This window comes from Lepisosteus platostomus, chromosome 4 (genome assembly GCF_059453375.1).
Source record: "Lepisosteus platostomus isolate fLepPlt1 chromosome 4, fLepPlt1.hap1, whole genome shotgun sequence".
In the NCBI taxonomy this organism is placed as follows: Eukaryota; Metazoa; Chordata; class Actinopteri; order Semionotiformes; family Lepisosteidae; genus Lepisosteus; species Lepisosteus platostomus.
The window spans coordinates 46,785,710-46,799,859 of NC_142614.1; the positions used below are offsets into that span (position 1 = coordinate 46,785,710).

General features: G+C 36.1%; 1 protein-coding gene across 3 annotated transcripts; it reads left to right on the forward strand.

Annotated features, from left to right (window-relative positions):
- Positions 1-606: 606 nt before the first annotated feature.
- Positions 607-10,340, forward strand: LOC148673262 (beta-1,3-galactosyl-O-glycosyl-glycoprotein beta-1,6-N-acetylglucosaminyltransferase 4-like). 3 transcript variants are annotated; one of them, XM_088629673.1, is made up of 4 exons: positions 608-717; positions 1,268-1,350; positions 5,592-5,658; positions 6,620-10,340. In XM_088629673.1, exon 4 carries the CDS (start codon positions 6,621-6,623, stop codon positions 7,902-7,904), a length of 1,284 nt encoding a protein of 427 aa, XP_088485799.1. In that variant the 5' UTR covers positions 608-717; positions 1,268-1,350; positions 5,592-5,658; position 6,620; the 3' UTR covers positions 7,905-10,340. The 3 variants fall into 3 exon arrangements, with proteins under 3 accessions (XP_088485801.1, XP_088485799.1, XP_088485800.1); XM_088629675.1 differs by lacking the exon at positions 5,592-5,658 and having other exon boundaries at positions 607-717; XM_088629674.1 differs by lacking the exons at positions 608-717; positions 1,268-1,350 and having other exon boundaries at positions 5,529-5,658.
- Positions 10,341-14,150: the final 3,810 nt, after the last annotated feature.

A 14,150-nucleotide genomic window follows, 5' to 3' on the forward strand; every position in this document is an offset into this window, starting at 1 on the left:
GAGATGATTACTTAAGAATATATCACAGCAAATATGAATTAGAATAGTTTAATGTGAGATTAGAATTGATGTTAAAATAGTGAAATTTCAATTTCTTTCTCATTTTAAGAATCGCATGAAAGTTCCATAATAACAAGTTGGTTCAGTATTTCCTCACATTTATTTGCAATGAATGTGTCCTACAATGCATTTATATTTACTGCTGTTACCAAGGCACTCACAAAAACTATAGTGGTGATGTTTGTAAGTGAGTTATTGGCTAAAATCAGGAAATATCAATTTTAATTTTAAAAATGACTTGCTTCAGTTTGCGATTTCAACACATTTTTCACGTTATGCCGAAATTTTGCATGTATGTGTACATGTAATTATTGTTTTATGGCTGATCTGATCTGTTGTCAAAAGCACGATTGCTTGTAAGAGTAGATACAGTATGCTGTACCTGTACAGGTACTGTATGTCTCAGGAGGAGTCTACCTGAAGGAATGGCATATGCAGATTGTGAATGTTATGAGTGGTGTTTAGTTAACCAAAGGGATGGTAGAAGCCAATGAGATGTCCTGAAATATTAATTGAATCACTCTGACCAATCTAATAGGCAATTGTTGTCCAAGATATTCCCACATCTAGAGTCTCAAACAGATATAAGAGGTAATTCCTTTACCAACAACCTCCAGTGATTCAGGAGTCCTTTTCTCTGACCCACTGTCTTATTAGGTAAGTAAGGTCTTACTGCTAATACTAATATTGTCTCTTCATACACGCCTTGTGCTTTATTAAACAATTGCTGCAGATAAAAGACTCTTTAAGTAACAAGTAGCAGGATTACACAAATTAAAAACAGAGTGCCTGAAAGTGACAACTAAAATGTTGAATTGCTTGAAAAGAAAACATTAAACTTACAAATACAAAAGACCCAGTTGAAACAATGTGAATATTTCAAGCCTTTGCTTGAGGATCCACTGACATATTTTCGTTCAAATACGGTACAGTTTGCTCAACCCAAATTGGATGGCAGTTTTCAAAGGGTTTGCTAGTAAATGGTATAGCGAACATCGCGCTGCTGTTTAAGTTAAAACTAAGTATATGATATCAGGAGTGTTGTGTAAATCAAGTGCAAGATGAAACTCTGTTGAATGTCTTCTGGTTTATTAATATTAACGCCGTTAAGTGTCTCTGCCTGGTCATCTGTGGTTCCAGTTTCAGTGCTCTGGCTGCCAAGTTGCAGTTCTCAATTTTGCCACACCTCTCTCTCCTACTGTCTCAGTTCTGTGGTGAAATGAAAACGCACCTCTCATGCTGTTACCCTTTACGGTGAGGCGCGCTGGAAGATCACCAATCATCATGAAAGTAAGTTTTTTAAAATTACTGTAAACTACTATCATGTACATTATTTTGAACGCCATTTTTTTTTCAAAGACACGTCTGAGTCGTTATTTATCAGAGTAAACATTTCGTACTGATTATGTTCGAGCTACTGTACTTCCCTTCTGTTGTACTGTATCTACTCATTTGCGTATCACTTGAAAAGTTCATTGCACAAATGCCTGATTCTCAGACAATTACAACTGTAATCAATAATGAACACCGAAGGTTTGTACAGTTTTGAGAAATTGAAGTTTTATCACGCTGAAATCAGCTGAACAATGCTGTGTGTGTTACACATATTATGAGGAAGGAAGGTTGTGTATAGTTGTATGCAATGGAATAGCTGAACACGGAAAGCAAGAAAATATGTTGGACTGTGAGAGCATTAAGATTAAAAAAACATAATCCAGTTTATGAGTTTATGGTTGAAAAGTTAGCGGTTATCTAAAAATATTCAGCACATCCTCTCTGGTGGCAAGTTTGACACTGCGCATTCTAGGTAGTGTGAGATACAGTAGGGTTCATAAAAAAGGTTTTATGATGTAAATGTTTACAATGATAAAACTGCAACACTACTGTCTGTTTCATTTCAATTAATGTAAGGATACTCTTACAGTAGCAATAATTAATTGGTACAATAAAATATTTTTCTGCCATAAGATTCGAAGGAAAAAGTTAATGTCTTTGTTCTTGTACTGTATCTTGTACTTCGGGTTTCTTCGTCTTAGAGATCCGGATGTAGCTTTGAATTTATAATAACAAGCTTTATGAAAGATACATTAATTGAGAAATTAGGTTTGGTGGTAACTAAAATGTTGTATAGGGACGTTGTGGAGTGAATTTTCTTTTCTGTAATACTTGTGATGAGTATTTTAGGGAAGTGTTCCAATTCAAACTTTATAAAATAGAGGTGAGGGTTTTGGCTATTTACTTCTTAAAGTCTAGTTTTAATAATTAAATTGTACAAAACAATATTTGAGGTCTGTATTTGTTGTTATAGTTTTAACATGATTTTTTAGTTTGTTTAAGTATTGTTTAGAGATTATTATATTAATATATAAGCATTTATATACAGTATAGCATATGTTATTATATATACTTTTAATATCAACAGATATACAGGACGTGATATGCTGGGATTTTAGTGCATTTTTTTTGTATGAACATATCCTCCATTACAGCAATTTCAGTAGCACATACGCTTGGAGTCCTGTCAGACAGATTAAGCAGCATAATATTTTATTTTTGTCCGTTCACTCTAAATCATGTAGCACGGAACATTTACTCTGGCTGTGGAGGTTTTCAGTCTCTCCAAGCATTTGCTCCAGCAATTCAATTAAGATCACAGAAGGAGTCAGTGCCCTGCATCGTCTTTAAAACCTGTTGTTCTTCTGCCTGCTTGCATTCCTATGTTTATCACCACAATAAAAAAAAATTCAAAATAGTTTTCTGGAGGTAAGTAAATATACAGTATATGCTGTATATTCTGGTTTGCCACCTTTCCATCAACAAACAAAGTCTCAGGCACCACCATGTTTTACAAAGGCACAGCACACACCCCTATTGTTATCTTTTAAGATTTTCTCTTGGAACTGAAAAAATGTTCCATTAATAACACTGAATTGAGCCATCATTACAGATTAGTGTCCTTGTTGTTTGTTTTTATCTACACGACACAGAAGTCCAATCCTTACCATACAAGTTCCTGTACAGCTGTTTCCTCATCATAAACTCAAAATACAAGAGATATGCTATACAGGAAAACATTCTGTGGAATTCTCGAGTCATTTTCCCCTTTTAGTAGCTTTCTTTTCCCAGCCAGTGTAAATTGCATTTGTTTCAGCTGCCTGTTAATCAAAGTGTAAGCCATGGTGCAGCCATGGTATATGGTTTATTGTATCTGGGCAGTGTAGAGACACACCTGTATCAGATATCAGAGTAATATAAAGAAAAATGTAGAGGCTGACATTGAACTAACCTGCTAGAAACTCTAACACAAAGCTGTCTACAGTATATGATTACCAGCTGACATGGTGTTCTTGAACAATTTGAAAATGATGATATCAGCACCATGCTAGTCTGACCAGTTTCTTCCACCAACTTGATTGTCACATGTTAAAAAATGTTCACAACACTTGAGAGGAAGAAAAAATATATTTAGATACCAATTCATGCACACACATCACCTGGGTTCCATCTCTATACTGCAAAAAAAAAGCAAGTAGGAATGTTGATGAAAGAGTGGATATCAAATGGATGTGTTACTGTGTGTATTTGAAAATGAAACATTAAATAAGGTAGAAAGTGCACATTTTACAATGATACAAAGAACAACTTTCTTTTATTCATACAAATAAATAAAGGATGCTGTCAAGGACCAAAAATATTTACAGTTTCACCAAGTTAAAAAAAATCCAAATTTAAACAGTCTTCTAATTAAAGAAAGCGATTACAGGAGAGCCAGAGCCTATCCTGAACCTAGCCCTGAACAGGACACCACTAACAAGCCAGTTAACCAACCAGAATGTCTTTGCACTGTAGGAGGAAACCATTGCACATGGAGGAAACCCACATGAACATGGAGAGAACATACAAACTCCAAACAGATAGCAACCCAGGACCCCAGCACTGTAAAGCCACAATGCTAACCAATACACCACTGTGCTGCCCATCAATATTAGAATCTATGTTAAGTATATTTTCTAAAGATTTCTATTATAGATAAAATAATATACTGTATACAGTAGTTAACTACTTTTACTTGTTTGCATATGAAGTTCTGATATTATTTAGATTTTGATTTTTACTGGAGACCTAAGAAACCATTTAATAATATACACTGCCCATTTTTTAAATCAGGTCTTTAAGAGACTCAGTCCTGATGGTTTTCTAGGCCTCATTAACTCATTAATTGTGAAAACCTGGAGAAAGTCACTAAATTATAGTCACTCTTCCTCAGTCAAGTGGTAAATAAATTAAAGACACCTCGCAGCACAAAGGACTTTGATTTACAGGTACTTGGATTGGGGAACCCTTCCCATATATTGTATCATTAGTGTTTATAAATATAACCTAGAGTATGGAAGCCTACATTTTTGTTGTAAATAAAGTGTTACCATGCAATAGTTCTTAATCTATTTAGCTGACATCTTTTTACCAGTAGTGACTTATTTGTACTCAGTTATACAGCAGGGCATTGTGTTAGAGCAGTCTGAGTAAAATATCATGCTTAGGAATGTAACAGTAGTGGCCAGCTCAAGATTCAAACCCACAACCTTCCAGCTGTAAATCCAGAGGTCTTCGTACAGACTGGTGTTTTGGTATCCTTATTTTTTTCAGGGAAAACAATTTGTTTCCTTGTTGTCAGTTGTTTTTTAAACTGTGATTTTTTTTTCTTTAATGAAATTGCCAGTATTATGTTTGTCCATTTATTATTTAATTAGTTCTCTGTGGCCATGTTAATTAGTACTTGGTTTTAAAAATGACCACTTTGCAGTAGACGTATTTACATTTTGTATATGTTGTTAGTTTGTTTTTCATACATCGGAACTAGTGAAAATGTTAAAAATCTAAAATATATATTTAGTTTAGTTGTTTTTTTGTCTTTTGCAGTGTCTTATGTTTCTAAATATAAATACCCAGTCCAAGAGAGAAGGGCTGGTAGATGGATAATTATGACAAAAATAAAGGATAATGCCAATAATCCAAATCAGTACGAAGTGCACTAGCACAATTTGGAAAAGATTAGAGCTTCACCTTCAGATTTGCTGTCTCTGTACCAGCTAAAACCCATAATACCAACTCTATAATAAACACACAAGCTATTATAACCATCTAAGATCCAGATTCACCAGCATTCAACAGCAGTAACTAGCAGTGAATTTGTGAATTAGTTCTTCCCTAGAACTCTAGGTAAGGCAACAGGGGTCACAGGACCTACTGTGTTGATCAAGCAGGGAGTCTGAGAGATTCAGTTCAATATTTGAGATTACTTCTGTACAAATGTAAAAGGAGGTACAGAAGCTGATTTGCAAATATGCAGTTTCCTTCTGAGTGTAACTGAATCAGCATGAAAACTGACAAATCACTCAAATTTGCCTTATTACTATTTTTAGTTCACTGCTTTGTAAACTTTTTAAAATGTTCTGTATTTGCCTGATCCAAAGGGTGTGTTGTCAGTCAACAGGCTATTAGCAGGCCATGTTTGTATTGCTGTTTTCCAGGAAATCCTCTGACTGGCTTTTTTAAATGGACTCTAAAGTTACCTCAGGACAGTGCTTACTGTGTAAGGTATGCATTATGTTTTTCTTTTGAAAGTCATATTTGCTGTTAGGTTTAGTATTTAAAATAGAAATTAAAGATTTGTGTTTAACTATTTTTATTGTCACCTGTGATGGTGAAAAATTAATTTTCCCAAATTTTAAAAAAATGCGTTTGCATCCATATTATTACTTTATACTTTTTCAGATTTTTACTTTGTTTGTAAAAACTTAAGCATAAGAGAACAAGAGAAAGGTTTTTATTTGAGAAGGCCGTTTAGCCTATTGGCTCATTGCTCTGATTTTCAGTATTTTCAAGAGTTTTCTTCTGCTAAGACCTTTGAGACAGAGGTTTGTTTTTGCAAAAGAGATGTAAGAAAGATCACACGACAATAAGAACACCAGTTTGTGCAGAAAACAAGTGGCACAGGCACTCAGTGACACAGGTAGCACAGCATTGACTTTCATATTCTGTGTTCCTGTGTTTTTCTATATTCATACACTTACATATAAACCAAACAAAGAGAAACATCATGTGGAAAGTGCAACTCTCTCTGTTTTGTTGAGTTTCAGTCCCAGGCACTCATGGGCTCCAACAACAGTCCCTAAATCACAGATAAACCAGAGTTTTTACACTGATCTAAATTTGAGAAGAGGGACAACATTGCCTCTGTAACTTACTCCACACACTGAGCCCTGTTACAATCACGTTCCATGAAGTGAGCAATTATTGTGAAGCCTGTGCCTGTCTATAAGAAAGCATTCAAGCAAGCTTATTTCAAGAGACAAATTCATGCAGATTCTGTGTGGTGGTCCAACAGACATTGATTGTTAATCTTCTCCACCCTTTGTGTAAGTATTTGACTTCGCCTAGCCTGTGCTTGAACATTGTTATGGATGGTTGAAAAGTAACATGATATTCTACCCACGCTGAAGTATATTCAGCATTCAGTGTTATCTGACTCTAATTTTTCTCTTTTTTTCTTTTACAGAATGAGAACATGCGCCTTTCTACGTAAATTACAGTACAAATGCTTTTTCTTCTCTTTCTCCCTGTTGATTTTGGGCCTTTTGAAGCTTGTATATTTCAAAGCGACTGCTAACAGCTTTTTCATCCAGACCTATGGTATTACTGGAACCACCAACCAGAGTCCTAGATACCACATTAACTGTACCTCCATTTATGAACTGGAACCAGTGGAGATTGGCAAGTCTTTGGAAATAAGAAAAACAAACATTATTGATGTGGGAGATGAAACTATTGCTTCTCTTACTTCAGACTGCAGGAGATATATTGCGTTAAGAGAATATGAAAAGATACCAGTTTCAGAGGAGGAGCGCCTTTTTCCATTGGCGTATTCCTTAGTGGTGCACAAAAATGCAGCAATGGTCGAGAGAATTCTTCGAGCCATCTACATGCCTCACAATGTTTATTGCTTTCATTATGACCAAAAATCTCCCAAAACATTTATATATGCTATTGAAAATTTAGCTAAGTGTTTCCCCAATGTATTCATTGCATCTAAACTGGAATCAGTGCAGTATGCTCATGTCACTAGGCTTAAAGCCGATCTGAATTGTCTGTCAGACCTTCTGAGGTCACCTGTGCAATGGAAATACGTCATCAATCTGTGCGGCCAAGACTTTCCACTCAGATCCAACTTTGAGCTTGTTTCCGAGCTCAAGAAGCTGAATGGAAGCAACATGCTAGAATCTAGCAGACCGAGCGACGTCAAGAGGCAGCGCTTCACCTTCCATCACGAACTCCAGGACGTGCCTTATGAATACCAAAAATTGCCTGTAAAAACCAATCAGGCCAAGGAGAGCCCTCCGCACAATATTGAAATGTTTACCGGAAGTGCCTATTTTGTGCTGTCGCGTGCTTTCGTTGAGTTCGTTGAGCGAAGCCAGCTTGTCAAAGACTTCTTGGCCTGGTGTGAAGACACCTACTCTCCAGATGAGCACTTCTGGGCCTCTTTGGCGCGAGTTCCTAAGGTTCCAGGAGGGATTCCCAGGTCGGATCCCGACTTCACGGACTTGATGAGTAGGACGCGTCTAGTGAAATGGAGTTATCTTGAGGGGTCCCTTTATCCTCCTTGCACAGGAACCCACATTCGCAGCGTCTGCATTTATGGAGCTTCAGAACTTCGCTGGCTCCTTAATTATGGGCACTGGTTCGCTAACAAGTTTGATCCCAAAGTGGACCCTGTCCTGATCAAATGCTTGGAAGAGAAACTTGAGGAAAAACAACATTCCTGGGTGATGTTGACGAAGTGACTTTTGAGATTGAAATGTTTTGACAGTTTTCTGCACTATAGATTGAAGGATTATTTAAAGGACTATTTATCTATGCCACATCCTTCTTTGGAAATCAATGAGTGCAATTCTTATCTTGCTAATAATTATTTATAATACATTTTCTTTCACTTTAGCTGTCACCCCTTTTTTGGACAAGGCATACTCATGAACACCAAACTGATAGAAATATAAAAAAATAGTTGTATTTTCTGTGGAGGGTCACTAATTGGAATACTAAATGTTTTGTGTAACACCTTTAGAACTTCAATACAATATTTTCAAATTTTAGGGAAAATCAGGGCTAAACCCAGCATGGTGAGAATTTTTGTCTCATGCCCCTAAGAACACAAGGAGGGAGGAGAGTTGAGCAGAAATTCTAACCTACAGTAGGTGGCTTTGCTCAGCAGCAATTGCGTTTTTTCATAATGAAATAAACTGACTGGACTTCAAACATCAGTTGAAATTTTTACCAGGTTATGTTTTTTAAAAAAATAACTGGTCATAATTAACTTCTACCACACATGACAGAGACACAGATTTCCCTCTCTATCTCTTTATATAATCTTTTATGAGGGTAGTTTTTAATCCCCAAATATTGTTCAAATGAAAAATTTATTGTATTCTTTATTTTTTAATGATCAGTATAATATTATTTTACTTCCCACACTGAATTTATTTCCATCTCAATTGGCTTCTTCAGACTTTTGTAAAATCATGACACACATTAACCACTTCAATATCACAATATTTGTGAAGTGCAACCATGCTTGAAGTATACTGCTATATTTGTATACATTTTCCTTTGTTTTCTATATCAGTCTGTTACCTAGCATGCAGATTTATTTTTATTTCTGGAGTTCAAAAGGGTTAAGAGTACAATCTACTGTGGAACAGAAATCTTTGAAAATCTGTGTAACTGTAATCATTTTTTGTTCCACCACAATGCTAACATTGTAATTGAAAAAAGGATGCTCTAATGTAATTGGAGAAAATACCATGAGTTTCTTTTTGGGTGGCATGGTGGTGTAGTGTTTAGCATTGCTGCTTTGCAGCACTGGGCTCCTGAGTTCAGTTCTGGAGCTGGGGTGCTATTTGCATGGGGGTATATGTGTTGTTTCTGTGAGTTTCCTCCCACAGTACAAAAACGTACTGGTAGCTTAACTGTCCTCTGAGAGAAGTGACCCCAGTGTGTGTGTGTTTGTGTCTGTGTTCCCTCTGACAGACTGGCCTCTTGTCCAGTGTGTACCTTGCCTACTCTCTGCTGCTTGCTGAGATAGACTCTTTCTCCCCTGTGAGCCTGAATTGGAAGAAGCAGTTTGTAAGAGGGATGAATGGATCATGAGTTTCCTGTTCTTTTTTATTTTTACAGCTGTTGACAAGCTTGGTGCCTTGAATTGCCAAATGAGTTGTCGTTTGTCTATATCCAGATGAGCTAGGAAAATGTATGATTTGGTTTGTTTGCACAGAATTTTGCACTGATGTTATTACCTTTAAACTATTGTTGGGACAAAGGATCTTAATGTATTTTGTCAGTGTGCTTGGGAAATGAAATGGATATAAAACAATGGAAATGTAATATAATACCATTAGAATTGAAATGTTCAATATTATGAAAGATCAAAACTGCAAAACAAGGCTTTCAACAAAGAAATAGCATACAGTTGTGATGAAGGTTTCTTGAGTTTGTCATGTTTAGTTTGTTTCTAAATCTATGATCTATATATAAATCTAAAACACAATGTTTTATAATTGCAATGGAAAATGCAGGAATGTTCACACACAGTGTGCTAATTAAATTAGTTGGCCTTTTTGAACAGATGTGTTCAGAAAAGTGACCCCTGTTGAGCAAGTAGTACACTGTAGTAGACAGAACAGCTTCATTTAGCTCTTTACTACAGTATGCTTTTCTTTAGTATACAAAAGTATACTATACTTTCATGTATAGAAATCAGCATTTCAGTTACATAAATACTGGTCACCTTGGGTTGGTACTATGTGTGTACTGTCATGTATCATAGAAGTACAGTACTTTGTCGGGGTCCCATTTGTAACCTGATCAAATTCCAGGGTATATAGGGTTCACAATACAGCTGTTTGAATAGGCCAACTAACTTTCTAATCACCCTGAACATTGCAATTTTTAATGGTGATCTGTGCCTGTAGGCTGCAGTTCAAATCAAGGGCTATAATATTAATGATTTAAATGTTCTGATGTACTTAGAATCAGATGATTCTGTTGGACATGAGTCTGATAAAATTGGGACATTCTAGTTTTTCTGAAACAGCAAATAAAATTTCTGAATTTTCTCTTTGAAAAAGCTGTGATCAAACCTTATTGATAAGACAATTATTGTAATTTATTGATAACTATTAAATAATAAATGTGGTCAACACCAAAACTGAGTCAAACAAGAAGATTAATTTTTCGGAGCAGTCATAATTTCATCATTAGTGTATAAAACAGCACACCAAGAACTGATTAGTTCTCTGTCATTGAGTTTGTGGCCTTCATTCATGTGTTAGAGTATGAAGAATCTAGACCAAAACTTTATTTTCTTATTGTTTATTGCTAACACTTTAAAACACTTTAGGGGATGCTAATTAAAATTATAGGGTTTCATTGGACAATGTGTTTGTGCTAGTGTCTAATATTCTTAGTTTAGATTGTCTTTATTAGGAAGTTTATGGTTTTGTTCAGCCTTCATCTCCACCTTTTAAACCACAGCTCTTCAGTTCCAGTTATCGGCCCAGTAGGGTTTGTAATATAGATGGGTTAATGTTTTTACCTGCTCCATAACTGGTCAAATGGCAAAGCCAGTGTCTATTCATGCATCATCAGAAAGCTACTTGGTCCTGGGCAGATTGGCAGCAATCCAGAGCCTATCCTGGAATCGTAAGGCTTGAAGTAGGCAATAAATTGAGTAGTGAGTTGTTTAGAGAAGTGAATTGAAGTGACTTAGCAAGCTTGTGTGAATTAAAAATCAGAATATCCCTCAGAAACATGAGGAACTATACTATAATCTTATTGTCACGACTATAGTCCCCCCTCCTTAAGGGTGCTCCAGCCCTTTCACTAAAGACTTCATTCCCTGCACCTGTTTCCCATTCCCTGCCCACCTTAAAAGCCAGGCGCTGACGCTCTTCCGGGCTCTGCATCTGATTTCCATATCGTGCGAGTCCGGGACCAGGAAGCGCCTGGTCCCGTTAAGGTTTTAACCTCTGTTCCCGTTCCCGTTCCCGTTCCCCGTCCGCCGGTTCCGACCCGGCCTTCGTGGTTTTTAATTCTTGTTCTGATGGATCTCCTGGTTTTGGACTTACTCGTGTGTTTTGGATTTTCCCTAAGGATTACTCTTGGATTGTTCGCCTCGGCCACACCTCCCCCGTGCACCAGCGCACCTTGGACACGCCCCGCTGTCTTCAGCCCCGTTTTCCTGCATGACGTTTCCCTAGTGTTTCCCCACTTCGTCGGACTGTGTCGTCCGCATAGGGTCCGGAAAGAACTGTTCGTTACACTTATACTGTGTTTACTACTGTAGTTAGCTACTGAATCTAAACAAAAGCACTTTAAGCGCAAAAACAGGTAATTATGTTGAATACATCAAAATGAAACTTATCTCAATTTTCAATGACTTCCTGGTGTGTTTCTGTTTCATTGAACTAGAAAAACTAAAGGGAGAAAATGTTGAATTATGAAAGGCTAAGCACACTATGTCCCATCAACAGTACACATAAAACATCCAAAATATTTGAGTAAAAAGTCCAGAGTCTTGCTTATTTCCTTCAAAACATTCTTATGTCTTTCGACACTTCATGTAGTGCTTGCCTACTGGTTTCTGACATTGCAGCTGTCAGCTGATCAAATAATTATTTCTAGAATGTACCAACACAAGGAAGCCTTTTCTTTAAGTCATTGGTCAACTGGATTAATTCTGTATGAATGTTGATTAATTTACTTTTTTTGTTCTGATCTACCTTCTTCCATAAAGCAAGAAAGAACTTAATGAGCAAGAACCCCTGAATTCTTTACCCTGTTGAACTGGAGGCCTTTTTTTCTGTGGTGATTGATATTGGCTGGAAGTAATCTTCACTCTGTAAACAGATCTCTACATACATGACTGCTCTTGGATCAGTTGTGTTTTAACATTGCTAATACACGAAGTCTAATTAGCAGTAAAAGCAATGCACTCGTTTCATTATGGTAATAGACACATTAGCACAGAGCATAATATAATCACATTAATATTTAAATACATACTGTTTCGACATTTCTTGCCTAAAACCAATAATACATTTAAAGATCAAATGAGCTTTATTTAAAAACTTTTTATAGTAAACACTTTGAAAACCAAGTTACTTGCCTGCTTCGTGTAGGGATTGACAGCTGTCGTTTTTTTTATTTACTGTATTATCGTTCTGTGTCACAGTTTTACAGCAGCAGCAATTATTTGCATAAACACAGACCCCAAGGGATATCATTTGCCTGAGCTAAGCAGTTCAGTTTCTTTTTTTTGCTGAAATTGTTCTCTGGCAGGTCTCCCAAAGCTGACACCTGAACTGGACTAATACACATGTAAACAATATTCTTGATGATATTATTTTTGTCTGTGGGGAAAAAAAAATAGACTGTCTTGTTATAATTACCGATGAAGAAACAGTGAAATTGCACTGGTTTTACTTCAAGAAGTTGCATAAGAGTAGTGTAAAGAGGACCTTTAAGCTTAATTAGCTATACTTAAAGTACTGTAAAATGTTTTAAATCAGTAATACAGTTCTGTATCATGCCCTGCAGATATTATATAATAGATATTGTGAGAATAAAAATGTGGTGCAATTTTCACCATATGGAATATCTCTAAGTATGCATCTCTAAAACCTTCAAAGCTGAAATAACTGGAATAACTGTCTATAGATGAACTTTAATTTGTAATCATCACATTTAGAAATCTTTTCTTTATGGCATTTAATAACATTTTATAGGAGTACAGTACTTTGCTTAATGTTCTGTGCCTGTTCTCTGCGGTTGCTATCAACAGTTGGTATTTGTGAGCAAATATTTGTTGAATTATGCTGATGATTTACTGAACATAAAAAACAGACAAAAGCTACCAGGAAAAAAAAAAGACATCAGAGGGTTTTTTAAAAAAAAGCGATACTGTATGTTGTTGCACCTTTCTTCTGGTGATATCTGCAAGCACAAACTTGTTAGCTCTTACTTCAGAGCTATCAAGAAAGAGCTTCACGCACACATGACTTTAACAGTGAATAGCATTAACAAAACATGTCCTATAATTTAGTTTTTTTAACAGTTAACACCTTTACTTCACAGATATCCCTTAAGTTACAGTAATTTTTGCAACCTTTCTACGAGTGTCAGTTTTAATTATTAGGTACTGCGTGGGGGTTCTGTTTTGATGAGTGTACAGCATAATGTCTAATTTCTGCTGAATCACACAAGACTTAGAGGATCTATTGAATATTAAATAGTAATTATGTTTCTATCATTATAAGCCTTCCGAAAATTTAAATGATTGTGGTAAAAGTCCAGTCTTGAAAGCTTGGTGTGTCTCCATTTTTTCATTTCACTTCAGGTATTAAATGAATTCAATCTGCTCTTTATGGACTTAAACGAGCCAATTTACTAACTTCTCCCAGCTCTAAGGAGCTGTTGTCTTAAAGTAACCTAGATTGTGGGACTAAAATCGGACCACCCTGATCTAAATATACTTTAGTGTATGCTCCGTTTGTATGCATCACTGAAGCTTGTTCAAAGACCTTTTATTTATTTACAATGCCAGGAAAACGTAATTTATGGAAAAAAAATCCATGTCCCATGTTCACAAAGTGCTCTTCATAGCAGAGAATCAGAACATTTTTATGACATGAAACATGTTTATGAAAATGGTAAATAAATTATGGAACTCTTGATAAAATGAAATAAGAAAGGCTGTCACAAGGGTAATATAGTGTACAGTAGGCATTTTTTAGTTGTAATTCAAAATCATTGAATAAAACTGAAACCTTATTCTGAAGAACCTAACAATTTATCTCTGTTTCTTCACTCCATCTTTTATGGATCGAGCTTTCTGAAACCACACTGCACTGCACTTTGAATCCATTCTTACTATTGCCTGGTGGCAAGTGAGCCATCAAGTAACCTACAGTTCGTAAATTGCTTGCACTAAGTCAACCACAGGGGTTGTTTTAAATTTGCAGTTTGCTCCAACA